The sequence below is a fragment of the Chroicocephalus ridibundus genome, chromosome 2, assembly GCF_963924245.1.
Source record: "Chroicocephalus ridibundus chromosome 2, bChrRid1.1, whole genome shotgun sequence".
NCBI classification, from domain to species: domain Eukaryota; kingdom Metazoa; phylum Chordata; class Aves; order Charadriiformes; family Laridae; genus Chroicocephalus; species Chroicocephalus ridibundus.
Genome location: NC_086285.1, coordinates 19644687 through 19672290, shown reverse-complemented (window position 1 = coordinate 19672290; position 27604 = coordinate 19644687). Strand labels below are relative to the sequence as shown.

The window sequence follows — 27604 nt, the reverse complement described above, 5'->3', positions numbered from 1 at the left end:
TATGCCCTTTTATCAGCTGGTTATTGCCCTTTTCTTCACCTGAAAGAACGCTCAGAGTTTTGTCTCTTGCTTCCTAGGCGATGAAAGAAAGGTTGGTGGCAACATTTAATGGCTGCTAGCAATCTACACGACTGATAAGCACCTGTGATGGATGGCAAACCCTATCGCCGTGTCGCATACACACAGACACCTTATGTAATTAGGCTGAGAAACTGGACTTCCACGAAAGTTGACTTTGAAATGCCCAGTATCACACCGAAATAAAACCTTTCAAAAAGTTGCAGGAAAAAAAAATGCTATAGTTTGTGCCAAAATTTTTTCTTATTTACACATGCTGAACGCTGTTCTGCTACATTGTATGGCAAGACTTCCTCAGAATACAACAGATCCTTCTCTGGAACTTAAAACTGGCTTTTTTCCAGGCCATTTCAGAACTTGCCCGCAGGTGGAGATCTTTATTCAGTATTCCCACTGAAAACTGTAATTAGGACTATCTTTAAAGTAGGTCATATTATCTTATCTATTCTTGTGCAGATTTTATTTTTCAAAGAAAGATACTAGGTTACACACAGCAGTCTACTTGAAGTTTGCATCCAATGACCGTGACAAAAAAAAACTCAGCTGGGACACACTGCAAAACTGGTTACGTGGAAGAAGTGGGCACAAGAACTCTGCCGAATACAACTTTCCTCAGTTTCAGGCACATATAAAAGGGAAGGCCAGTGCCTGTAGTGCAAAAAAGGGTATAGAAGCATGAAGGCTTTTTCTAGTAGCTCTCTATCAATCCGGTGGCCCATTAAATACCTTTGATCAAATTAAGAATCAATCTGAACACACTTAAACCATCTCCCTTTCCACACACGTTTTAATTCTTTATTTTCTTGCATATACATAAACGACAACACGAAGATCAAGACGTGGGAAATGGGGATCTGGTTTGGTTGTCTGTATTTCAGTATTTCTAAAATACTTACGTTTGGAACTCACAGATATGTTCTTTTTTAATGAAATGCCTTGGAGGTTAAATATGGGAAGCATGACTTTTCTAACTCTAACAAAGATAATTTTACAGGAGCATTCAAAAATACTCAGACTGAGTTGTCTTGCGTTTAAGATACTGTAACCTATTCCTCAAATTTGGAAGAGCTTTCTGGTGAGTAGCAGCCAGGTAGGCTCCTGAAACAGAGATCACTGTTCTGGGTAACGAAGCTTGGGTTGAGGCCGTCAGTGTTACAAAGGACCCTGCAGCACTGAAATATGAACTGACAAACAAACACAACTACTTAAACTCATACTAGATTTTCAAGTATTTTCTTTCCATTAGTGTAACCATGAAACAAAGCCAGGCTGAATTAAAAAAGATAAATAAATAATAAAAATACAGTTGATTCTACAAAGTAAGAAACGTATACAGTGTGTGTATCAGAAGTTAAGCAGTATACCTTGCTGATCGCTCCCTGAGTGTTTTATAATACAATTTCAAGATAGAGATAATATATTTCACCCTAAAGTTTTAAACAAGAAATAGTGGCATGACCTAATTAGATATAACCGTTATCAGCAGTGTGTTTAAGAAGAATATTCTGGTAATTTAAAAACATATTTTCTCATCTATTTTCTGTTCTTTACTCTGGGCTCCTAAAAATCTTTTTATGCCTAAAAATAAAGTATTCTCTACAGATTTCATTTCTTTCAATTTGGCAAACACTGAACACAGCAGAAATTAATGTGGCTCCTCTGTACAACTTCAACATATGCTGCACTTTATCAAACCAAAACATTTCTTTATATAATATCATTAAAATAATGCCGAAGTAGTCCTCCCCTGAATAACTACTTAAGGAGTTAAAAAATAAAAATGCCTTATGCTGTACAAGTAGGATCTAGTGCAGCTTTTCAATCACTATCATCCTAGAATCTTTGCACTTCTTTAGGAAGAAACACACAAAAGTTATTCTATTCCAGTCAAATGAATGTACATAACTGTTTTTAAAAGAAAATATCAACATCCCACTATCAACATAAACACAATCCTTTCATAGAACATATGTGTTGCCATATTTTTAAGAACAGAAACCTGTGTTTGTAGTGTCCATCTATGTAAGTAATTTATTGTTTTAATACTCGTAAGACTTCCCATTTTAACATAGCTTTTTTTCCTCTGACACATAAAGGAGCGGCAAAGTACCTAGCACTTCACAAAAAACCATGCTTTCTGCTCTCCAGTTTGATTAAATCAAACAACTGAACAAAATTTGATAGGAAGGGATAAGACTTGGATTGTTCCCCTGTAATTTAAAGGAGGTAGAATAACTTAATTTACAGGAGAATAACCTGAATGTTTTGAGGTTATCAATTTATCACAAAGCACAAGAAATAGGAGCTTAGAGGTGTCATTTTCCTCCTTTTTCTCTTTCTCTTAATATATTTTATCATATATTTATTCTTACCTTTTTAAAGACAGTAATACAAAAAGATTTAGACTTTAATACCTTAATAAATTTTATATAGCACCCCCTGAGAGAACGCAACAGTGCTTTTCAGAGTAAACTGGAGAACAATTTGAAAGAGAGACTCCAAACTTCTGAAGGAAAGAACAAGGTTTAAATGGAAGACAGAACTACATGCAGTTCTACCACTTAAATCATGTATATTTTACATCATGCGCACAAACACGTTGTCGGTGTTATGGAAGAACAGTACCTGTGCACAATCCAGCTTCAAAAGCAGGTCCACCCTCTTTGACTTGTTTAACAAATATGGTATCCATTGGCTCCAGTCTATTTCTTTGTTTGCCTGAGGAAGAAAGAAAGAATATTTCTTAAAGCATTTAATTACACTGCATTACAATGTTTTTACTTTAAGAATTATTTTGAAATGTAATCCTGCCATGGTCATCATTACATTAAATACTCAAGTTCAATTTGGGGTGAGGGAAGGAAGAGAGACTAGGAGTCCTAGAGACAGCATTTCATTTGGCTGTACTAAAGATCTTTTAGATGTCTGGGGAAAAAAGAAGAGGGAGAGAGGTGGTGAGAGAGATGTATCTCAAACTTAAGCTTGCAAATATGGCCCAGTAAGTGATTTTTTTTCAGGTTCGTTTTATCAGCTCATTGCTACTTCATCCTCATGCTGATGCCTACACTATCCAGTAAGAATTACCCCTTCCTCTTCTAGATTGTTATCTGGCATAGGATATAAAGGCAGACAAACTGAGTAAGAATTAGTAGCGCAAATCTTTTCTTAGAAGAAAAAACATAACCTTGATTCATAGTCCTCATGGAACTGTAACACTGATATTCTAATGGCGTTTTTCAGGTGCTCCAAGATGAAGTCTAAAGTTTTCTTGAAGATTTATCAAAATTCAAAAAGCAATGTATAATTCAAAGCAAATTATGTCTGCACATGCTGTATGTATCCATATATACACAACCTAAACACAGAAGTTAATCTACAGTAGTTAGAAACCGTAACACTTTTTTTCTTCTCACTTTCTCAGTATACACTTTATCTCTACACTTCCAGAAACACAGGTACCTTATGCTTTTACATGCATGCCACCAAATCTAAGTAATTCTTAATTGACATAGCCACTGCTTCCAAATATCTAGGGGAAGGGCAGAGGCAGGGGGGTCAGCCAAAGGGGGCAGTGCAGTAAGAAACAAAATATAACAAAACCCAGAACAAACAAATAAACAAAAACCCTAATACAAACAAAACTGCAACAAAAACCCTCCAGAGTTACACTGCAGGCTAAAATGCAGTGACGCTGATCTGAGCTACATGTACATAGCTGGAATAAGTTTACGGCTTCTACACAGCTTCACGAGTGTGATTTTTTTATGCCAGTGAACCAAAATAAAAAAACCACCCAAGACCAAAAAACACAAACAACCCACCCAAAAATAAAACTTGAAACTTTATTTCCAGTCTGCCAGAAGACTGCACAGAAATTAATTTGTTCTACAGTGTTCTTGGTCTCTCCAGAAGCCCCCGCCCTACATGGTGCAAAACATGAGCACTCACAGAAACAGCGGCAGAACCTCAAAGGTTACAGCCAGACAGGCTGTATGTTAGGGTATGTATGCATGCTATGGTGCCAGTGCTAGCTTTAACAGCCTCGGTCCCTCCCAAATCCTATCGCAAATTACTATCCTCGGACCATGCTCTCAGCTGGGAAGCACCACCCTTTGGAGGACACACAACAAGCCCCAGGCTGAGGAATGGACGTGCGTTGAAAATAAGCTGGGTCTGGACTCCAGCTTACCAGGAAACCTTGGCATAGCGGAGGGGGCGGTATGAACTGCAGAAAAAGCAGGAACAGCAGGAGGGAATAAACGGATTGCTTAAAACTGGCAGTGCTGATAAGAGAAACGCTCCTTGAAACTGGAGTATTAGGTTCTAATCGCTTCTTCAGTGACTCATCTTTGACTTAGGGACAAACGGCACTGCTTTTGGAAGTACTTTTGCAACAGCTTTAAATATCCCACCTGGCCATGTTTACTAAGCCACAGCATTATTTATTGAATATAATAAATAAGGTGTGCCCCTTACCCCTTTTTTGGTTCAGTTTCCATATGGGAAAAAGCTCATTATTTGAAGAATTTTAATAAATTGCACAAAACTACACTTCCCTCTGACTGATTCGCATATTTCAAATGCAAGTTTTAGCCTAATGCCTTTATTCTGCAGACCCTCGGTGTCCTGCCATTTTACCACAAAACAGTTGCACAAAATGGCTTACTCATGTGGCTCTAAATGGCCTTCTCAAAATAACTCCAAATTGGTAGAAAATAATCAAAAAGTTGATTTGATAGAATCGGATAACTACTATATACAAAGCAACTGAATTATAAATCAAGAAACTCCAGCTGGCAGGCAGCTCAGTCCCCAAATACTTTAAAATTTGATTAGTGGGACACAGCTACAAGACATACAAAATGCTCTTTGTGAGCCAAAGCTATTATCTGTCATTTTTAATCTGCTGATTTAAATAGACACTGAACACATGATGGGTCTCATCCTTTAAGGGGCAGTAACGTTTCAGCAAGTTTAGACAAGTTCCAAGAATAATTTACCCAGATGCCGTGAACAAAAGGTTGCTTCAGCCACTTACAAGGGTGAAGTTAAAGCATGACCTTTGATAGGACCCCCAAACATCCCTCCCAGTGTTGTCGCTTTATCTTTTACTGAAGAAATTTACAATCCCAAAAGTGACAAGAAAAGTTAAAATAATGGCGCTCCCATGGCACATTTCATTTATAACACCTAATATCTGATACTTATAACCCAACACCAAGGGCCTACCACAGCTTCCTTTATAAAATGCTCAAAAGAGGTCAAAAGAGGCAATCATCTTGCTATGTTCAGTGCTGGTATGGCCTCACCTTGAGTGCTGTGCACAGTTCTGGGCCCCACAATTTAAGAAGGATGTTAAGGTACTCAAATGCATCCAGAGGAGGGCAACAAAACCGATGAAAGGGCTGTCCTATGAGGAGCGGCTAAGGGCTGTGGGCTTGTCTAGTTTGGAGAAAAGGAGGCTGAGGGGCAACCTCATTACTCTCTACAGCTTCCTGAGAAGGGGAAGTGGAGAGGGAGATGCTGAGCCCTCCTCCCTGAGATCCAGTGATAGAACACGTGGGAATGGTTCAAAGCTGTGCTAGGGGAGGTTTAGACTGGACGACTACCTGAAAGGAGGTTGTAGCTGTCCTGGTCCCAGTGGGGATAGGGTTAATTGTCACAAGGAGCTGGGACTGGACACAGCCCAGCTGGCTGACCCAAACTAGCCAAAGGGGTATCCCATACCAGGTGAGCGATGCCCAGTCTATAGCCAGGGAGCTGGCCAGGGGAGGGGCAGGAATTGCTGCTTGGAGCAGGCTGGGGGCTTCCCGAGTTCTGTCGGTCAGCACTGGTACATTAATCATGTTTTGAATATTCAATCCATATTGAATATTTGATCTGTACTGGGACCAGTGCTGTTCAACATCTTCATCAATGACACAGACAGTGGGATCAAGTGCACCCTCAGCAAGTTTGCCGAAAACACTAAGCTGAGTGGTGCAGTCAATGTGCCAGAGGGACAGGATGCCATCCAGAGGGACCCGAACGAGCTAGAGAGGTGGGCCCAAACAAACCTTATGAAGTTCAACAAGGCCAAGTGCAAGGTCCTACACTTGGGTCGGGACAATCCTCATTATCAATACAGGCTGGGGAATAATGTGATAGAGAGCAGCCCTGCAGAAAAGGACTTGGGGGTACTGGTGGATGAAAAGCTGGACACGAGCCGACAACGCGCGCTTGCAGCCCAGATGGCCAATCGCATCCTGGGATGCATCAAAAGAAGCGTGGCCAGTAGATCCAGAGAGGTGATTCTCCTCCTCTACTCGTGAGACCCCATCTGGAGTGCTGTGTACAGCTCTGGAGCCCTCAGCACAAGAAGGCCATGGACCTGTTGGAGCAGGTCCAGAGGAGGGCCACAAAGATGATCCGAGGGCTGGAGCACCTCTCGTATGAAGACAGGCTGAGAGAGCTGGGGATGTTCAGCCTAGAGGAGAAAAGGCTCCGGGGAGACCTTATAGCAGCCTTCCAGGAGTACTTGAAGGGGGCCTACAGGAAAGCTGGGGAGGGGCTGTTTGCAAGGGCATGTAGCGACAGGATGAGGGGCAACGGTTTTAAACTAGAGCAGGGTAGGTTTAGATGAGACATTAGGAAGTATTTCTTTACAATGAGGGTGGTGAGACACTGGAACTGGTTGCCCAGAGAGGTGGTGGAGGCCCCATCTCTGGAGACATTCAAGGCCAGGCTTGACGAGGCCCTGAGCAACCTGATCTAGTTGAAGAAGTTCCTGCTTACTGCAGGGGGGTTGGACTAGATGACCTTTAGAGGTCCCTTCCAACCCAACAGATTCTATGATTCTACTCCTTTATTAGTACTATTGTTGTTGTTTGCCTCTCTTCTCTGCTGTGCTGTTAAATTGACTTTATCTCAACCCACAAGTTTTGCCTTTTTCTTCTGATTCTGTCCCCATCCCAGCTGAGGAGGGGTGTGTGAGCAACAGCCGTGTGGTTCTGTGTTGCTGGCTGGGGCTAAACCAGGACAGTAGTGAGGTGGGTGTTGGTCTCTTCTCCCAAGTAACAAGCGATCAGACAAGAGGAAATGGCCTCAGGTTGTGCCAGGGGAGGTTCAGGTTGGGTATTAGGAAAAAATTTTCTTCACTGAAAGGGCTGTCAAGCATTGGAACAGGATGCCTGGAGAAGTGGTTGAGTCACCATCCCTGGAGATATTTAAAATACAATGTGGTGCTTTGGAACATGGTTTCGTGCTGCACTTGGCAGTGTTAGGATTCCGGTTGGACTCTATGATCTTAAAGGTCTTTTCTAAGCTGAATGATTCTATGATTAGGAAGCATTTCTTTACTGAGATGGTGGTCAAACATTGGAACAGGCTTCCTAGAGAAGTGGTTGATGCCCCAAGCCTGTCAGTGTTTAAGAGGTATTTGGACAATGCCCACAACAACATGCTTTAACTTTTGGTCAGCCCTGAAGTAGTCAGGCATTTGGACTAGATCATCGTTGTAGGTCCCTTCAACTGAAATATTCTATTCACCAGTGCTTTTCCAATGCTCATTACTGCATGCTCCTTTGCCTCCTCCTTCCTTCTCCATACTTTTGTTAGCAACTTTATAATTAAGCATTAAGTTGCAGACTACCAGCAAATAAGACAATTTCTCCCACATCTTCGTCTGCAAGTTAAAACCAAAACATCACGCATACAAAGAACAGGTGAAAGTGTGAGCTGCCAGGAACACACCTGGAAGGAAGAAGTGCAGGTGGACAGCACCACTTTACTTCATTTCTCCACAAATGTAGATATAAACAGAGATGCAGTCTTATGTAAGGGCAATAAAAGAAACAGAAGCATATAAAGTTGCTGAATACACAAGTTAGCTGACCAGAAACTGAAAAACAGTCCGTAAAGTTGTCCTTTCCTTTATCAGTCTTGTGAGCACACAAAAAAATCTCCAGCATGAGTAAATGGCCACCAGTCAGGATAAATTAAAACTCAAGTTATTGTCCAGTCCATTTATTAATGGAGTAACTAAAATATTCTTTGCAGTGCAACCACACCCCTTAAGTGACGCTATTCAAACGAAAATGTAACTTTAGAGAAGGCAAACTGATGTCTGAACTTTTACTTCAGAGATTCCGTATCATCAGAAGTAAGGAAACAAAAAATGAATCACCAAGTATATAGAAGGCTCAAGGCAAAAATTCATTGGCTTAAACAAGGATAGTAGGGAATCAGGAGAGCCTTTATAATGAAGTCCTTAGTCTAAACAACCAAAGTAGTTTGAAGAAACAAAAACACCTGTAGCCAAATGTAAGAAATACAGAAAAGCAGCTTATTACAAGGTTTTTCCTAGCCAACATGTACGTTTTTCATAACTGTATGAAAATCTTCTAATTAGTCATCAATTTTCAACCAAAAAATATTAATTGCTATCTTCAATAACCAGTGAGATCAAAGTAGAATCTACAGAATGAAGACAGTAGTATCTTGTTTCAACCGTTGTTCAAATTAACGTCAAATGAAATTAAAGACTTTCTTCATAATACATATATTTATCATCATTTATTATCTAACCATTATACTACCTGGATCTACCAGCTGAGACTATAAGTCATTATCCACCTTCACAGCCTGACAGGGGAAAGTAAGTTCCCCATTGTAGAGTATACAAGGAAGCTTTCCTGACAAATGTTTGAGATGCCAGAAGTCCAGAGGGGAGTACGATGCACTAGCACAGCCATCTGACTTGCAAAATAATAAAATTACAATATGCTCTTTCTCCCTTATAACGGGAATAATAAAAAAAAACAAACCAAACACTTTTAAAAAGAACTGTAGAATTAAGAGCTGTTAACATTTATAATTGACTTATACTTGGGGAGGGGGTCACATACAGCAAAACTTCTTTTAACTCCCCTGAAACTTGACATAGAAATTAATTTTATCCAGGTGCCAATTCTATCTTAATCCCATAAAATGATAGTTTGGAATACAGCTGCTACAAGGAACATAACTAGTTTATATCAAATGTGGTAACCTTGAGTTAGTTTTTAAGCTACACTTTGCAGACCAGACAGTATTACTATACTGCTCTGTGATTCATTTGGCAAACAAAATGACATGTCAGAAGTTACATTATCAAATCTACCAACACACTACAAGATAGCAAGAACCACATCACTTCTCTGTAGTCATTAACCTTCCGATATAAAACAGAGTCAGACAGAAACATCCGAGTCATAAAGACTACATAAAGGACACCTCTGACAAAGAACTTTTACATTTTGAAAAGAAAAAAACAAAACAAAACAAAACCCCCCACACCAAAGCACTACTGCTGACTAGCTCTTCCCTTCTTTTTGACCTGCACAACACAAACCTGCAAGTGTTTTGGGACACAGTATAATACATACTTTCTTACAAAGTCTCTCCTAAGAATCTGCTGCTTAAAAACATGCCATTTCTCCTCTTTCTAGAGGGGGGGGAAAAAAAAAATAAATCTTTTGCTCAGGGCAGCTGAACTGTGCTTAAAAGTCCTTGTAACACAGGAACTGAACAAAGGCTACAGAGTTTTGTTAACATTCTGCAGAATATTTTTACTCCCAGCCTTATGCTCAGTAGACAGCAAGGGGTCTTTCATTTTTATACTGAAGAATCACCGGCCCCATGAAACACCTCAAATTATTAAGGCAGGGTCTTACGTACATCTTTCTCTGACCCAAGAGGAAGGAACATTCCTCTTGAACATGAAGATCTACAATTATGCTTTTGGATATCCAACGCGTTCACACTCCGTTGGTTCAACAGTGCCAAGTGGCACCGATTCTTGGGATGCCTTTCAGGCAAAGGGAGGAGAAATATCTACTGCTACAGCAGGGACAAGCATTTCTAAATGATTACTGAATCAAAAACCAGCTAATCATTTCCCAAGCTACTCTAAAAGAGACTGCTAAAAGTACAGCAGAACTTACACTTATTAACAGAGATTTCATTTAGTTAACTATAAATCACAAAACTGTCAGGATTGCATTTAACTGAGAGAGTCCAACTAAAGACAATTCTGGATTTTACAATCTGCAAACTGAATTTCATACATAGTAAACATTTCTCCACTAGCAATCCATTGCAGAAAAGGAGCCCAAAGGTCCCAGCCCAGCCTCGACAGAGCTTATTTCACCCACTGTAAAGCCCAAATTAATCCAACTAAAAAATACCAAGCAAAACACAATGCCAAGGATAAGCTTCTAAAAGAGGATGATACAAGTAAAACAGCACTGTTGAGTCACTTATAAGAGAAACACCTGGCATTCCACTCTGTGATACAGGAAAAATACATTCTGTTATTACTCAAAGCACCTCTGGCATTTTGATTAGGCAACTCAAAGATGGTATTTCTTTTCGTGCTTACCCTTCTCTTAAACCGTTTGACTAATGCAACCTCAACTCTGTCTTCATGGGGGAGGGGAGAAGGAGAGAAAATGATCTGGCATTGTTATGGAAAACATATAACACAGTTCCAACTTCAGTACAAACTCTCAAAAACCATGTTTTCCCATAACACTCTGCCAATATTGTGACTTTTTTTTTTCCAATTCTCTCAAATCTAAAATTAAGCCTTTTCAAGTTTAAAATTTAACCTATGATTAAACAGTCTAGAGGATTTACTTCAGTTTCTAGATGAGCACAGAGCTGTTCAATTTATACCTACTGCAGTGAACCTACAGACTCTCCCCTAAATCCATGGGAATTACATTTACACAGCTCTTAGTGTTTTTATAGAATCATAGAATAGAATCACAGAATGGTTTGGGTTGGAAGGGACCTTAAAGATCATCTAGTTCCAACCCCCCTGCCATGGGCAGGGACACCTCCCACTAGACCAGGCTGCTCAAAGCCCCGTCCAGCCTGGCCTTGAACACTTCCAGGGATGGGGCATCCACAGCTTCTCTGGGCAACCTCTTCCAGTGCCTCACCACCCTCACAGTAAAGAATTTCTTCCTGATATCCACTCTAAATCTCCCCTCTTTCAGTTTGAAACCGTTACCCCTTGTCCTATCATTACATTGCCTGATAAAGAATCCCTCCCCATCCTTCCTGTAGGCCCCCTTTAGGTACTGAAAGGCTGCTATAAGGTCACCCCGGAGCCTTCTCCAGGCTGAACAAGCCCAACTCTCTCAGCCTGTCTTCATAGGAGAGGTGCTCCAGCCCTCTGACCATCTTCGTGGCCCTCCTCTGGACCCGCTCCAACAGGTCCATGTCCATCTTGTGCTGTGGACTCCAGAGCTGGTCGCAGTACTCCTGGTGGGGTCTCACCAGAGCAAAGTAGAGGGGCAGAATCACCTCCCTCAACCTGCTGGCCACGCTTCTTTTGATGCAGCCCAGGATGCAGTTGGCTTTCTGGGCTGCAAGTGCGCATTGCCTGCTCGTATTGAGCTTCTTGTCCACCAGCACCCTCAAGTCCTTCTCCTCAGGGCTGCTCTTAATCCATTCTCTGCCCAACCTGTATCTGTGCCTGGGATTGCCATGACCCAGGTGCAGGACCTTGAACTTGGCCTGGTTGAACTTCATGAGGTTCCCAGGGGCCTGCCTCTCAAGCCTGTCAAGGTCCCTCTGGATGGCATCCCTTCCCTCCAGTGAGTCAACCGTGCCACACAGCTTGGTGCCGTCAACTTTTAATAAAAAGTCAAAAATGATTTGAACTCAACAGTAGTCACTGAGAAACACTATACATGTGTGAAGTTGGAAGGCCACTCTGCTGGATGTTCTGGGTGTACTCTATAGGAACAAGGAATCATCAGGCTCTGGTCTCTGGAAAATTAAATGACCCCTCTTTTGGCATTCTCAACATTTAGTGTTGGATTAAAAATCCATAAAAAGGACAATTTACTGTGGCACTATCCTAAAGCATTAGTGTTATATACCTCTTGTCTTTTACTCCTATTCTGCTATCATATAACTTAGACCGTATCATCCCAGCAATCTGTGACTTTCCAAGTATTTGCTTTGATGTTCATTCTCTTTTTCCTTATCTACCTTGTTCCCATCATCACAGGCACAATTAGTTTATTTCATAACAGACTAAGCCAATAGGTGATGATGTTAGAAAATTAAATCTTGGGAGAACACAAACAACATTACAGAAATCAACAGAATAAAAGAAATAAAACATCAAAAACTTGAGGAATTAAGTAAGGAGCAGAAAGGAATAAAAAGGTTCTCCGGCTTTTTTTCCACCCTTCACCCAAAGGTTCTACATCAAACCAAACTTGCACAGAGCTGAAGGACCTCAAGTAATAAATTGGAATGATTTAGCTTGGACAACTGAAGGGTGGAAACTTTAATCCACAGTTAGGCACATAAAAAAATAAATAGCCTGGTGATCACAATTTAAAAATCTAGACATCTCAGTGAAAACAGATATCTGAAGTCTCATTAGAAAATGCACACTCAATCTTTACTGAAAAGGACACTGAGCAATATACCTATCTTGCCCTTCATTTTTATGGGAAGATAAGCTGCTACTTGCTATAGATACTTCTACATAGACACAGAAGATAAAGTAGAAAAGCAAGAACATCATGTTAAAAAATATGATACTGGGTTTCCAGGCGCTGTATGAAACTTAAATTACCTTAGTTCTCACCAAAAAAAAAATGAAATTCCTTTCAGACTATTTCTATATGCTTATCACTGTTCATTTTAATCATGATCCCCAAGCCAGACATTTTTGAAGAAAAACATGTTTTAGGACAAGATACAAGAAACAACCAACCCATTTAATATGTACCGCACTTGTATTTTAACAACTACAGCTTTGAGGATTCTTTGAAGGACAACAACATATTCACCATATTAAGTGCACAATGAAATGGCATGGATACAGCATGGCAATGGAGATGGTTTTCTCCAGCACCACTTACCATGTGTTGACAGGGCAAGTTTTTAATATAAAATATTACTCTTTTTAATAGGCATAGGTATTTTTCGGCTTGTCTCCAAATATTCCTACAATGCCCTTCTGAGAGAGTTCTGCCTGTGTGATACCTCTTAAATAAAATTTTTAAATAGCACAACTCCAGAAAACAGGAATAATACTGACAGTGTGCCATCCTCAAAACAGATAAAAAAATACTCCAAGTTAATACAGGCTGGTCAGTATAACAGAAATTCTCAAGAAAACAGCAGACACTGATGCAAGTTTCCAGTCAGTGATGGAGGAACCTACTGAGAAAGGTCTGCACCTTCTGATAAACTGCACCTGCTAGAAAAGCATTTTAATACCCTAGCTTAAGGTCACGACTTGGAGCAGAAAAAGTAGGAAAGAACAGAAATCTTTCAAATAATAACTACAAAATATTTAGGGTAAATCTGCTGTGATGCCCCTCCAGCAGATGGGGGACTTTAGCACCATTATAGGGGCCAGGACCTGGACATGTGAAGCTTCCACCAGCTGTCTGAAGAAAGCTTCATCTACTTCTTCCCTGATCCGGTGGTCTGTAGCAGACCCCCATGAAAACATGCGTCTGCCTGCAAATCCTGACCATAAACTCTAAGCCGGCCCATCCATCCCAAGCCAGAGCTCCAGACATCCTCACTGCTCTCTTACAACTTTACAACAAGGGCAACTCAAACTCTATGCTCTCCCAAGCCTGTCCTTCCCAAAGTGCCTGTACCCGTCCACTGCGGCACTCTAGCCCACTCCTGTGACCCTAATGAGATCACAGCCCTGCAACTGCATGCAGACTTCCAGTTCCTCCTGCTTATTCCCCATACTGCATGCATGAGTACACAGGGGCTTCAGAGAGGTCCTCAAGAAAGGCATGAGAGCTCTCCCCATCACACTGTCCTGTAGACATTCCCTTACTTATGTGCACACACTTGAGGTGGTCCCCTTCTGTCCCAACTGTTGACCATGAGGTGTTTCCTGTCCACAGCACCCTAACCCCTTTGCTTGACAATCTGATCCACCGCTTCCTCACTTGCTTCTTGGCCATCATCTCCTTCCTGTGTCATTCCTAGTTTAGAGCACTCCCGGACAAATTTGCATTACCTTTTATTCTAAATGCTTTGAAATCTTACTGCTTACCAAAAGCAAAATTAATGCAAGCCAGGAGCATGATCAAAATACATACTTAAAAAGTTGCACTAAAATTCTATACTAGAACATAAAAACATATGAAAATACTTCTTTCACTGTTAGAATACCTCAAACACGGTACACGCCTTTATCTTCTGCCCTCTAGACTTAATTAGGCACTCAGCTCCTTTGAAAAAATATTCAAGTGCTTTCAATAAAAGGCAATAATAACAGAGATGCTTTACTCTACACTCATCTACTCAAATCTGTAAATGCTGAACCTGACAAAAATTTCAACTTTTAGAGGTAAATTTAACCTGTGAAAAGTGCAAAGCAGAAAGTGCAGGTAATTAGAAATCTTCAAAATCAATAAAAAAAGAAATGACAGTTTTGCACTGGCACACACTGCTTCACAAAAATGAAAAGCTTAGTATTTGAGAGAGGAAAGCTCAAGTGAAAAAGTGACTTATCTACAGACTTCAAAAGGAAAATGTTTATCATTAAGATATTTTGATTGTTAATTAAGACACAGATTCTGAGGCAAATTTTCCAATTAAGTTTGAAGGAAAATACATGCCATTTGCCACTAGATGGCTCCTCTGTACGACACGCACGCAGCCTGCCCAGCAACATGCTCTTCCTCAAGCTGGTGAAGCCACTGGTGCTTTCAGCAAGGGACCCCCCAGCCAGCAGCCAGGCACAGGCTCCAAAGCGGCTCGGCCTAATTTTCCAATGTTAATTACTTTAAGAATCCTTGTGATAATCCTTCACAGAATTTCTGACATACCTGCTTTAGCTAAATTAACGTTATGTTTATGAACATGAAAAATGAGATACGCTTTTCATGATTTTCTCCTCACAAGCTACCTATTCACCTCATAGGGGAACAGGAACAACTAGTAGCAATGTTAAGTAAGAAATCATTTCATCCCCCCACCTCCCAAGATCATACTAAATGCTGGAGAAAAATGTCTTACACACTTTGTCCCATTTTGTTATTTTAAAAGGTATAATACACAGAACTGGCGGGTTAAGTTCTACTGACACCCACATCCTCCACCTCACAGTCATCTCTTCCCTTTCCAGAAGGAGCACAAGTCCAACCTTCTCTCCTGCCAATGAGAATACTGTTATCTTTCCACAGCACTTTGTGCCCTTTGATCTGTATTTCAAGGCATACAATGTACTACGTTGCTATAAATAAGCAATAGTTGAGCTATGATTCATAGTTTAAGTAGCTACACAAAAATTTCCAGAAAGTAATCTTGCTCCCACCTGCACAGGTCGCACAGCGAACCAAATAAACGTTTGTTTACTGCTGTTCCTCTACTGAAAAACAGATCTCAGATAACATTTTACACAAACAGACCCCCATTTGCCTCTTCAGCTGATCCAGTTCTCCCTATGACAAGAAGAGTACTGCAGAACTTTTCTCTGGACCACAAGGGGTATCTTCCATGCTGGTTTGGCCCAGAGGGTTGACTCCTTTCCCTTCCCAAAGGAATTAGACATTTCTTTTTGATGCCAAAACAGATAAAGGAGGTCGCAAATCTGGGGGGTGATGAGGAATTTCACTGTTTAACAAGCAGGTAAGGACAGCTGAGTAAGACTAGGAAGATGAAATGGATTAATTCATCTGCTTCCAAGAGAAAAGCAAGTAAGTTCAATTAAGTTCATACTTCCTAGAACGCTTCTAATATATCACAACTACACAAAAAGCCAGAAACAAGAGTTCAGACATGTTCTCTGTCTTCCAACTAAATGAAATTTTAAAAAGTACATTGAAACTGGGTACCATTCTCTGCTACAGTGTCAAGCAAACTGTAAACCACCAGCAAAACAAGAACTGACCCCGCACTGTCTCTGAGCAAAGGTACCACCTTTGAACAAGCCTGTCCTCAACAAGTGGCACTGCTTTGCCAGATGAAGCACAAGCTGAAGCCCTGCACATCACATTTGCGATGCAGCTAATCCCACCTCCTCTGCTTACCTTACCATCATGACAGATTGGGAAAAAAAAAGAAAGTGGGACTGGGCTCTCAACCTGAAAACCCAGTTTCCTTACCCAAATCAACACGTTTTTCACCCTTCTAAGGAAACAACACGATATCAGCAAAAAGGGAAACGTGGACAAGAAAATAGCTAAATACCAAAGAGAAATTAAAATTAACTGGGACTGATGATAGCACCAATTAACAAAAAATAAGTAATTGATTAATTAAGAAAGAGAGTAGACATAGGCAATGTGAGAGGGAGAAAGCTATGAAGATGGAGGGGAACTTAAAGGCATAACTTAGGAAAAAGTCATTTTTCCATCCCTCCTAAATCAAGTGTGAGAATTTTATTCACACATCTGACATTATTGAAGTACGTTTCATGTATCTCTTAAAACATACATGAGATTACCAAAACTGATGAAATAAGTTAGATCAGTTCTGTTAAATACTGAAGAAAGTATCCCAAAGCTAACAGGAATAACCTTCTTTATCTTCTGTTTTTAAAACCATTGTATACCACTTTTGTGGATAATTTTTACCATCACTACTAACATTAGGTTTATATACTTACAGTTGCTTTTACTAGAGTAAGTTTGCAAGAAAACTCAAATTTCATACTGGCTGCTCTTAGACACGCTGCATGGCACTTTTTTTTTTTTTAAATACATGTATATAAATATATCCAGGAGACTCAACCCTTTACAGTAGTACTTTGCACAAGTAACTGTGGGTCTTACATGCAGATCAAATTAAGAGTGTGAAACTTTGGCACTAAAAAGGTAACAAAGCCGGTTTCTTCTCTTCTTATCATACATATGGCAAGGTGACATACACGGCAAGGTGACAGAAGCAATACAGGACATATTTTAAATTAACTTAGTGGCCACGCAAACACCTACACTAAATAAGTGAAGCCAAAAGACAGATACTTTCTTTGTTTTGCTCCTCCAATGCCATGAAATTCAATGAGCCCGATGGTCATACTGAAGTTTTGAAATTTTACATTTCAAACTCTTAGGTAGCCATTGAAGTGTATTACTAAGTTGAAGAGAAATGGTCAACATATTGGATCTGGGAAAGAATAAAAATAAGACATACCTTGTCTATTCCCATTCTCTTCATCCTAAGGAAAAAGAAAGAGTACATATTAAAAATTCAGTAAGTGAAAAAAAAGGCATAGGCATCTATAAGCTATGAAGACTTGAAGTGAATTTATAAGATATAGTGCATTCTGATCTCTCATACTTTTTCACAAATATTCAACTTTACAGAATTAAGGCTTTCATTCTAAGAATGTAGTGTAATACCTGTTTTTAAAAAACAAAAACAACTAAGCACAGTTCCATGAAACATCCCCACAGAAAAAACATGAACAGCATTATCTGAAAATAAATGTACCAAAACGCCCCGAAACACTGCCATGAAGCCTAATACTGTACTGTGTGTGTTTTTGCAAGCATCTTTTCACCCTGAAAGCCAGGCAGGAGAGGTTATACTTCAATCACCTAAGGATTCAAAGCTAGATAATACGCAAGAGATAGAAAATATTTTCTAAGTAAGCTCTAAATATGCTTCTTGAAATTAGAAACATCATTTATTTTGCCTTCAGTACTACTACCTAGAGAGAAAAAAAAAAAACCAACACCCTATCTCAAACACTATTTAGTAACAACCTCTAAGATTCTCCTGCTCATTGCACTATATATACACAGCTTGTAACTACCAGGTACCACTGACAGTCCTAAAAAAAAATAAAAAAAAAAAAAATCACACAACTGGAATGTTGTGTGGGAGAGAGAATGGCATGCTTTGCTTAAAATAGAAAATGATTACTTAAGTTACTTTCTTGTCATTTTTTTTAAAATGAATGAAAGGCTTTTGAAAGATCATGGCTAAATCTCCTCTACAAAATTCTACCCTTTGAAAAGCACAATTCTTTGAATAGGGAAATAGGTGCTTTCTTTCGGAAATGTAACTTTATGGAGTAATAAACGTTCAACCTGAATACAATTTCTTAGACTAATATGTATTATTTGGGAAGTATTTCTAACAATTCACCTCAGCTAATTAAAACAGCTTTGTCCTCAAGGAAAGGAGGAGGGAGATTATCACAGAAATAATTATCACCTGTGTATTCCCTTCTATTTTTAAATGGATTCATTCAAAATTTCTAGGTCTTTTGCATTTAAAGACAAATCACTCTCTTTTTCATATTAAATATTTTCAAAGCAATTGCGCACTGATCCGAGAAAACTATTCAAGAGAGGAAGACTTGAAGAAAGAGAGGGAGTGAGACCTGGATATGAACACTATATAATGATAAGGATGCGACAAGTCTCTCTTAGGTGCAATATATTTCTTGTGAGATAAACAAGAGTTCTGCTGGAGCTTTGTAAGATACTACAGAAAGATAACTTTAAGGAAGAAAAGTAACCAACAAAAGAAACCCCAAAACCACAAAACACTGAGTTAACAGAATTCTGTTACTCATTCTACTTTTAAAAAGCCACGACAATTTCATTACCACTTACCACCCAAAAGCGGAAAACATTATACTCTTAAGTTGGACAGTCTCATCTGCTCTATACTTTGGCAAAAATACCACACTACTAAGACAAGTACTGTTAAAATTTATCATCAGCAAAGAATTAGACAAGGCTAACATCTGCACATCTCTGGTTTCCACCCAATCTGTCAAGTGAAAAAACATCTTTAGGACTTTGAATATTAGAGCTTCTAGTCTGGAAAATACGAGTCACAGGTAGGGCTGTCTACCTGGTTTGATGCTATAAAACAAAAAAAATACGGAAGTGACAAGTTAGCTAATATAGAATTGCCATCATTTATGAGGTACTGCAGCGAGTTTGTCAGTTTGTCACCGGGTATGCAAAGCTCTGTTATAAAAGACAGCTGCAAAACATTAGTTTGTCATGGTATCAAGCAAATGAGCTCAGGCCTTTAAAAATAGAATGCTTTATAACACAAATGTTTTGGAATTAACTTTCCCTCCCACATTTACCTCTTACGCATTGCAAGATGTTAGTACGTGCGGCTTCCATACCTAAAGAGGTGGTTTTCTTTTATCAATTACTTGCTTCTCAGACTGATTGAACTTGGAGAACAAACTTCACATGCAGAAAAATCATGCTGCTGACTAACAAATCTTAATAAATATCTGATGTTAAAAGTGTAATTTAACAGAGGTTTTTTGCAATGCTAGCTTAAGAAATCCTCTATACGCTCCTTATTCACTTTAAGGGAAAGGAGGCATGGAAAACAAGGAGGATACATAATGGGTCATTCCTAATGTGCAGCCATTCCCGGTTTGGTGTGTGGCCCCACACAACCACAGCCAACTACTTCTGCCAAAATGAAATGTGTTAAACCACAATCTCAGGTTCCAAGATCATCTTTCATGTCATCCTTCACACAGGGCTGTTCCTCCCCAACAGACCTACCAATCAACACTTTCTTCCATAACTTCTCTCTATCATAATGTTATTAATTAACTAATTTATAAATAATTACAATGAGAAAGAGTCCGTTAATTTGTCGTTAAATAGCCGGTTTGTGCAGGAACCATGAAAAGATACTAGAATTTAGTACAATATCCTGAATTTGACCTAGACCTGCAGTATTACGTACACATTAAATGTTAAAATTAAACGAATTAAATATGCTATAAAAATACATATAATATAGTAAAACCATAAATAATATAATTTTAAAATAACATACTGGTACTCAGTATTAAAATATGCAGAGATACTTCCCTGAATTAATTATAACCCACGACATTCAATCATTTTAATGACAGCAAGCAAGGCCTTTTTTCCAGTCAGATGTAAATGTAAATGAAGAAAAAGCTTTGTGGATGCCCCTCATACAGAGTTATGCAGAGAGAGTCACTATCACCTTGTCACTGAGGTATCAAGTTTTATTCTTGCAACTCACCCTGCTTATTCAGGTGTTACACATCTAACTGAGGTGGCCCACAGCACCAGTTAAAGCACTGGTCTAGCTGTCTCACCAGGAATTGTAGTTTCACGTTGACGACAGTGGAAGTCTATGAAAAGCAGACATCAGCTTTGTACGTGTAAGGCTACAAATGGCCTGCAACTAGAGTTTACCCTCAGCTAAACCCTAAGTCTCTTGATCAACGCGACTCCACCTATTTTACTCAAGTTTTGAACAGTTCATTCTTTTCAGAACAGATCGGTAGCATCACTAAAAATAAAATGAAAGTTTAGCACTGTTGGGTTTTTCTCAACACTGAAACAAAAGAAACCCCTGTTGAAGTTCTGCAACATTTAGAGACATTCACGAGATGGACCAGATATTAAGAATTTCATGTGCCTGATGGTAAACTGGACTTTGTTTCTGCACAAAAGTAACCCTCACTCTGTTAAACTCGTGCTCTGCACTTCTGAATAACGGGAGGAGAAGCCTCACAGCTCCCTCCTTATTGAATAGCAAGGGTAAGGTCTGCCTCCAGTCTGTGAAACATTAAAGTAAGGTGTCACTACATAAATAAATAAATAAAAGTAAAAATCACCTGAAGCACTGAAGATAACTCAAGGCAGCTACTATTAAGTTGTTAATACATTAAAAGACAAGTGTGTTTTGGGACTCCCAGTCAGCCAGAGCTTTGAGGCAGATCTGCCTAGACCTCTTCCTTGTAGCCAAGCTCCCCAGGACAACTAAAAAAAGGCTTTTCAACTGAACATAGGTTTTATTAGACTAACAACTAGAACACTACACTTCTTAAAATTTAAATAAAAACCCAACATCCCAAACGCACATAGGTGGAGAACAGATTATTAAAGATTTCTGTAACATAACATCCACTCTTCTCCACTCAATACATACTTTGAGGTAGAGTTCTTTGCTTCCAAGAAAATTCACCTCAGTGGCTTTCCAAGTTGCAGCCTTCTCTGGCCTTCAGGAAGCTTTTATTCCCACTCCCATGGAATATCCAGCTGTGGTGTGACGTTTACCACACCCTGCAGTCTAGGAGCATTATGTTCTCTATCTTAAGAGATACCCACCATTCCCCCATGCAAGGAGCCTTGTCGTCTTCTCCCCAGAGAATTCCACCTGACTTGTCAACAGCTTTTCAAACACACACACAAACTGCAAGCAACAGGAGCAGAACTTTTAACGCAGAAATTCTCACTAGATATTTCTGAACTGGAACCAAGAGTGGCTATTAAAAAAAATAAATCCACAAAGAATGTGGAAAGACTCATTTAAGGAAAGCTCTTTTTAAGATGTTTTTCTCTCTTTACTGTCTCTACCAGTTTGTGTTGACTTGCAGTAAGATTTAGAGATCTTGAAATCTCTAGGTAAGCAAGCCTCTCTTGCAAGAGACTGCTTGCCTAACTTGAAAGCAATCAAAGGAGCTAGAATACAAAATCCTCCCTGGAGTAAAAGACGACCTCTGCGCTGATCTAGAGGGAAAGTGACAGCATCAGGTTGATACTTGTGATAACAAAAGGACTGTGGCTCTGAGAAACTAGTAGAGGACTGAGTAACTCTGGCTGTTATGTCAATGGCATCTTTAACTTCCAGCTGTAACCTCTATCTTACATCAGAGGTAATTGCATGTATTCTCAGGTGTGAAGAAGGGACAAGGCTACTACAAGACGTAAGACAGTCAGAAAACCAAATCATAGTTACCATTATTACACTACCTCTAAGGTGTGCAAAATGAAACATCTCCATCTTCCAAGGCCCTTACAATTTTGATCAATGAGTAAAGAGAGAGGAATGATACTTGAGCTTAGAATCAGTAACAGGGACTGTTATTAGCTGATAAACAATACGATCTTTGCTTGAGTAAAAACGTCAGAGAAATCAGATTTGCCTCATATTCAGATTAGGCTGATAATAGGTGAATTTCACGTTTTAGTACCGTAACTTAGGTACACAGACTTCCGTGAAAGTCTGTGAACATCCCAACACAGACTTCCGTGAAAGTCTGTGAAGACCCAGGAGTAATAATTTTGAAGACCTGTTCTTTTTTTCTATCACTTCGTAGACATTAAAAGGAAGAAAAAAAAGAATGTAACAGTTCAGGTTAGTTTACAGAAGTACTGACTAGGGCTCTGTCAAATGAACTTTATCACTTTTAGATATAACTGAATCCCTGAATAAAGGTATTACAACTATCCAACATTCTCATCACTCCCTTTCTCAAAAATCAGACAGAAATGGGAATGAATTAACCATATTCTGACATTAACAGAGAAGAAACAGAGGAAAAAAAAAAAAGGCGCTAAGAGATCTCTTGCAGAAAAAGAGGGAGATAAAAACTTCCAGACATGTCTTGAGATTTATAGGTATCAGGCTCACTACGTACTGCTTGGGTCTCTCTCAGAAACCATCGGATGTGAATGAGAGGGAAAGGGCTGACATTTCTTTTTACTTTTTTATATTACTTGCCCTTCCTTGTGCCTGTCTTGTTCTGCATGAGAAAAAGATATCATCCTCCTCAGAGAGATCTAGTGATACATTCCATGAAGAAACTTACCCAGTCAATTCTCAGTTAAGGAGATTCATCCTGCTCATGGTGTTTGTATTTTCACCCTCAGTGTGAACAGGGGTTGTTGTTGGGAGATGCTAGCAAGGGCACGTAATTTGTTCTGCTCACTAAGGCTTCTCCACCCTCCTTTGCTTCCCATTGGAATTCAACCAGATACTACTCTTGGCTGACTCTATAAGCTGTGTTGAAAGACAGAGATGTGGGGATCACCTGATACTGGTAATAGTCTCACTTCCAGTTAGCTTCAGTGACTCCTTGTCAAAGGGAAAAAATTTGGCCACTCAAGTGCAGGATGAACAGCTGAAGTTAACTGGAAAAATGTGCCACCTCTCTCCTGCAAAGCTTTTGCTACTTCAGAAGAAAACTTATTGCCACCTAGGACAGGTAAAAAAAGACAACCTTAATGAAAGTTTCCTGCAGAGACACAGGAGTCGATTGGCTATCTGGAAAGAGCATGAAGCTTCGATACCCGTTCCCCATCTTGATAAGAATCTATTCTTCTGCTTAACTGGAAAAGCAAAAGCGAAAATGAGAGGTGGCATGTTAGATTTTAGGAAGAAATTCTTTACTGAGAGGGTGGTGAGGCACTGGCACAGGTTGCCCAGGAAGCTGTGGATGCCCCATCCCTGGAAGTGTTCAAGGCCAGGCTGGATGGGGCTTTGAGCAGCCTGGTCTAGTGGGAGGTGTCCCTGCCCATGGCGGGGGGTTGGAACTAGATGAGCTTTAAGGTCCCTTCCAACCCAAACCATTCTATGATTATGAGAACTTGCATACTTGACGACTTTAAAAGTAGTAAACTTCATCTGAACTCACCAGGAAAAACCCTCTCAATAGTCAAATTTCTATCACTATTATATGGATTTTTTCTTCAACACCAGGTACTACAGCAACTTTCAAATGGTTCAGTCACATAGGAGAATACATACACCCTTTGAGTAATGCAGACCAATTAGCTCCTTAACATTTAGAACTACTTCTTTTATCTTACAATATTTTACAGTTTATTTAAGAAAGTTGTCCTTTAATGTAGGCCTTTATGTATTTTGTATATATTTGTCTCTTGACTAAGAGGGAACAGCGGATTGTTGTTATTTTTCAGCACAAAGAACATATTATAGAAATACAACCCGTCTTTCTAACATACATTAATTTTAAGATACTCAGTTAGAAACTATAGTAAAGTAACTTTTTTCCAGGCTGTTCTTTTTGTATGATGGTATGACAAACTTTAATGGGGGGCGGAGGGGGTAAAAGGCAGGGCGGGGGGAAAGACAGGACAAAACCAATAACAAAAAAGAAAAAACCCAAGCCTCCCACCCTTGAAGTCTACACTTTAAAAGGTGTACAGACTAATCACACTGGCTTTGGGTATAAAAATTCTGTACAGAGAAATATTTCCATATTCTGAAATAGCCACCGGTCTTACCCATGGTAACAAGTATTTTTAACTCAGTTGAGATCATACCCAGTCAATTCCATTTTCTTGGAACAGATCAGTGCATGGTTATAAAATGATGCAATAAGTGAGTCCAACCACCTTACACACAAGGGATCTTTCCTCTGTGTAAGACACCTATACATACATTTACTTTCACGCAAGTTGGATTTTTGACCCTAGAAAGTGTAATAAAGCTATAGGTAAACGCTTCATCATTAATGTCACTTACTTTAAAAGAAAACTGAACTGCAGATTCTGGAGGGTAAACTATGAAGTGTCTTAAGGTGAAGCCAAAACCCTGAGATGTCCTCCTTAGCACGACAGTTTTGGGACCAGGCCAAGAAAAAGTTTCTTCTTCCTCCGATGGTGATACAGCTTCACTCTGCTCTTTTCCATCTTTATTTTTTGATGCCTGAAATAAAGAAGACATACACAGTAGTAGTAGTGTGGAGAATTTAAAAACAAACAAACATTACTGTGCACTTCAAAATAAAAATTCTCCCCCATAACCAAAATAACTTAATGATCACTAATATTTTCAAAAGAAATGTGTATTGTAAAGTAGCATCCCTTACAGCATTACAGCTCTGGTCATATCACATACAGAATTACTCTTAAATCTTAAATGAAGTTAGATATTAAGAAAGTCAGTGTGCAAGAGTGAAAGACTGTACACCGCAAGAAAGGTGTACAGCTTGCATGCTTTATTTGCTTTCTACTTCAGATACAAAGGTGGGTCTTCTGGGACCCCATTTACGGGTCCACGTAGCTCACACACATATGCACAAAACCAAGTCCTCTTTTCCTCACTTATAACACATGCATGCTTTTCTCAACTAGTATCTCCTCACTTAAAACAAGTAAAACACAGTTGGACATATGCAGTGTTAGCAACATTAGCCTTCTTCAGCAAGAGACTTCTCCTCTAGTCATGTCTTTGCCTTCACTTTTGTTTTTTCCACCCTTAGCTACTTTCTCTGAACATTTCAGTATGCAAATTCTGAATACACAAGTAAAAAGGTCTAGTTTCCTTTTACAGTCCTACTGCAATACCTCCTCTCATGCAGAAATAAGACATCTTGCGTTTTTTTTTCTTAAGGGTAATATTATATGCCTGTGACTCAAAAACATTGTAAAAAGATTTATCTTCTCAGCCTTATATGAAATCTTCCATTTCAATTTTCAAAGTGAGTGCCACACCACACACAACATTTCAAATCAAAGGCAGAAGACATACAAAGAAAGCATGCAAAACCCTATGACCCTCCTTTAAATATTCTAGTTCAACGATGCGTGAAACAAATTTAGATACCAGAGCCTATAGCCTATTCAAAGGGTATTCAAACAGAAATAATAGTCGTCTTGTCTTTCTGTAGCTCTGCTGCTGTGGCTCAGCAACTGGCTGATACGTGTCAGAATTTACTGCTTGTTTTTCTTCCTGGGCTGCTCCAAAATAATCCCTTTTGATTCAGCCTTACAGCTGGGATCTCGAACTGCAGTGCTTATCAGCAAGGTGGGCCCAGACAACTCCAATCAACATCTTCAGAGAGACAAAGCATTTCCACTCGAACCACAATGACAGCAACACTTAAGGAAAATGTTGCAGCTGCTTGGTGAGACAGTTAACCCACTAGAACAGACCAACATTCTGCCATTAAGGTATGTAAAACACGATGCATTTCTACACAGATGCTACGGTTTGGGAACCCCACATCTTGGTACATCCAACTGGGAGGACAAGGAAATACTAGCCATTGCTTAAAGACCAGCCTCCCTACCTCCAACAACCCTGTTCTTCAGCAAGGGAAAACACACAAATACAGAAGGGTCTCAGTGCTACAGCCAAGCCAAGAAAATGGAGCCACTTCTGGAATCAGAAAAGGCAGAGAATCCAGAGCAGCCCAACAGGACTCCTCCTCTGAACGGCCTGCAAGGATTATCAGCAGATTTTGGAAAGAACAATAATTAAATAACAAGGACTCGATCTCAGCCTCATCTGTCCTCATCTATCATCTTCATTCACGTTTTAAAGTGTTAGTGTGAAACCGAAATGACTGTGCAATTAGATGACTAACGAATGAAAAATGAGTGAGAACTATGGAACTGCCAAGATGAGTGGCTTTAGTTTAAAGTTCAAGCAATGCAAAGATTAAGGTAAAAATCACATCATCCTTTAGCCTGAGGATGGGGTTTGTTACTGAGGTGTGTTGAGCTTCCAAACATGACAGCATTTTTTTCAGTTCTGCACAAAGAAACGTCCCTTCTCAGTCTTTCAATCTCATGACATGAGCAGAAACCGGAGCCAGTAAGAACATTTTGATCCTAGTAAACTGGCAAAAGAAACAGCTCCTAATAAAAAAAATATCACTGGCTTCTCAAAAAATGACAGTGATTTCCTCCATTAAGTGACGGGCAGCAATCCATCTATTTAACATTCCCTTGCAATCTTTTGTTTCTTCTCTGGAATTTTTATAGGCAATGCTTGATGCAGAAGTTCTGAACAGTTGTAAACAACCACAGGTATCACACAAAGTCAAAACTTTAATAAGCAAACACCTACTGTTATAGATATGTAAACAGCAAGCTTACATGTAGCACTGAAAAACAGAAGTCAACAACGTGCTTCTATCTTTTTTTTTTTTCCTGACAAAAATCTCCCTAATCAGCCCCAAAAGTAGTTTCAGTATGTATAACAACTGATCACTGAGGTTTACATATAGAAGTACTATAACCTGAGTTCAAAATACAGTCATACAGAGAACTTCACTAGGTCTGAGAAACGGGAGATGCGGCATTTGATTACAGAGAAGAGAACCTCTATTTTCCTTGTAATTTCATGTGAACTTTTAGCATTCATAGAAGTTGCCGTACTAACAGCTATTCATAAACAACGGTATTCCCTACTCAAACCATCACTTCTTGAAAGAGCAGCGCGAAGTGAAAGATTGTCTCCATGCCATCCTTGGACCTCCATGAGGTCTGCCAACAGGGCAACAGAAAAAGCCAATATTAATAATAAATGTGAGATGTTCAGTAACATCAACTTTCAGCCACTACTATGCACAAGAAAGAATCTGAATTGTAAAGAAAAAGAGAGTCAACATCTGCTGAGTAACCCCGTGACATGTCCAACCACAACACATCCACCAGAATACCCCTTGCCAGAGAAGGCTTTAAAAAGGAACAAGAAAAGTTTTCAAAAACACAAACAAAACAAGGATGCAAGACAGCAAGCAAGAACCAGATGATGTTTAGCATAGGCAAGAATATGTTACTGAAGGCAGAGTTCCTACATGGTTTTCCTTGCGAGCCAAAAATGATAGTAATCAAGTTACGAATACAAAAATATCTCATATCCTTGAGGTTATTTGTCTTTGCATTTTGAGAGAATGAAAAATGAATGCTTTATTTTCTTTTCATTTCATACAAAATCTAACAAACCAGAAATTATTTAGCCATATTCCTTACCGAAGATCTGT

The 27604-nt window shown here is 39.5% G+C and overlaps 1 protein-coding gene across 6 annotated transcripts in view; it reads right to left on the bottom strand.

Moving 5' to 3' along the window:
* Window positions 1-27604, bottom strand: part of ARHGAP21 (Rho GTPase activating protein 21) — a 126528-nt gene that overhangs the window by 49203 nt on the left and 49721 nt on the right. For all 6 annotated transcript variants that reach the window (XM_063324643.1, XM_063324644.1, XM_063324642.1 and 3 more), the window contains 3 exons: window positions 24355-24537; window positions 17242-17266; window positions 2704-2796 (listed from right to left, as the gene is read on the bottom strand). In XM_063324643.1, coding sequence (XP_063180713.1) covers window positions 2704-2796; window positions 17242-17266; window positions 24355-24537 — 301 coding nt within the window. The remainder of the gene's footprint in view (window positions 1-2703; window positions 2797-17241; window positions 17267-24354; window positions 24538-27604) is intronic.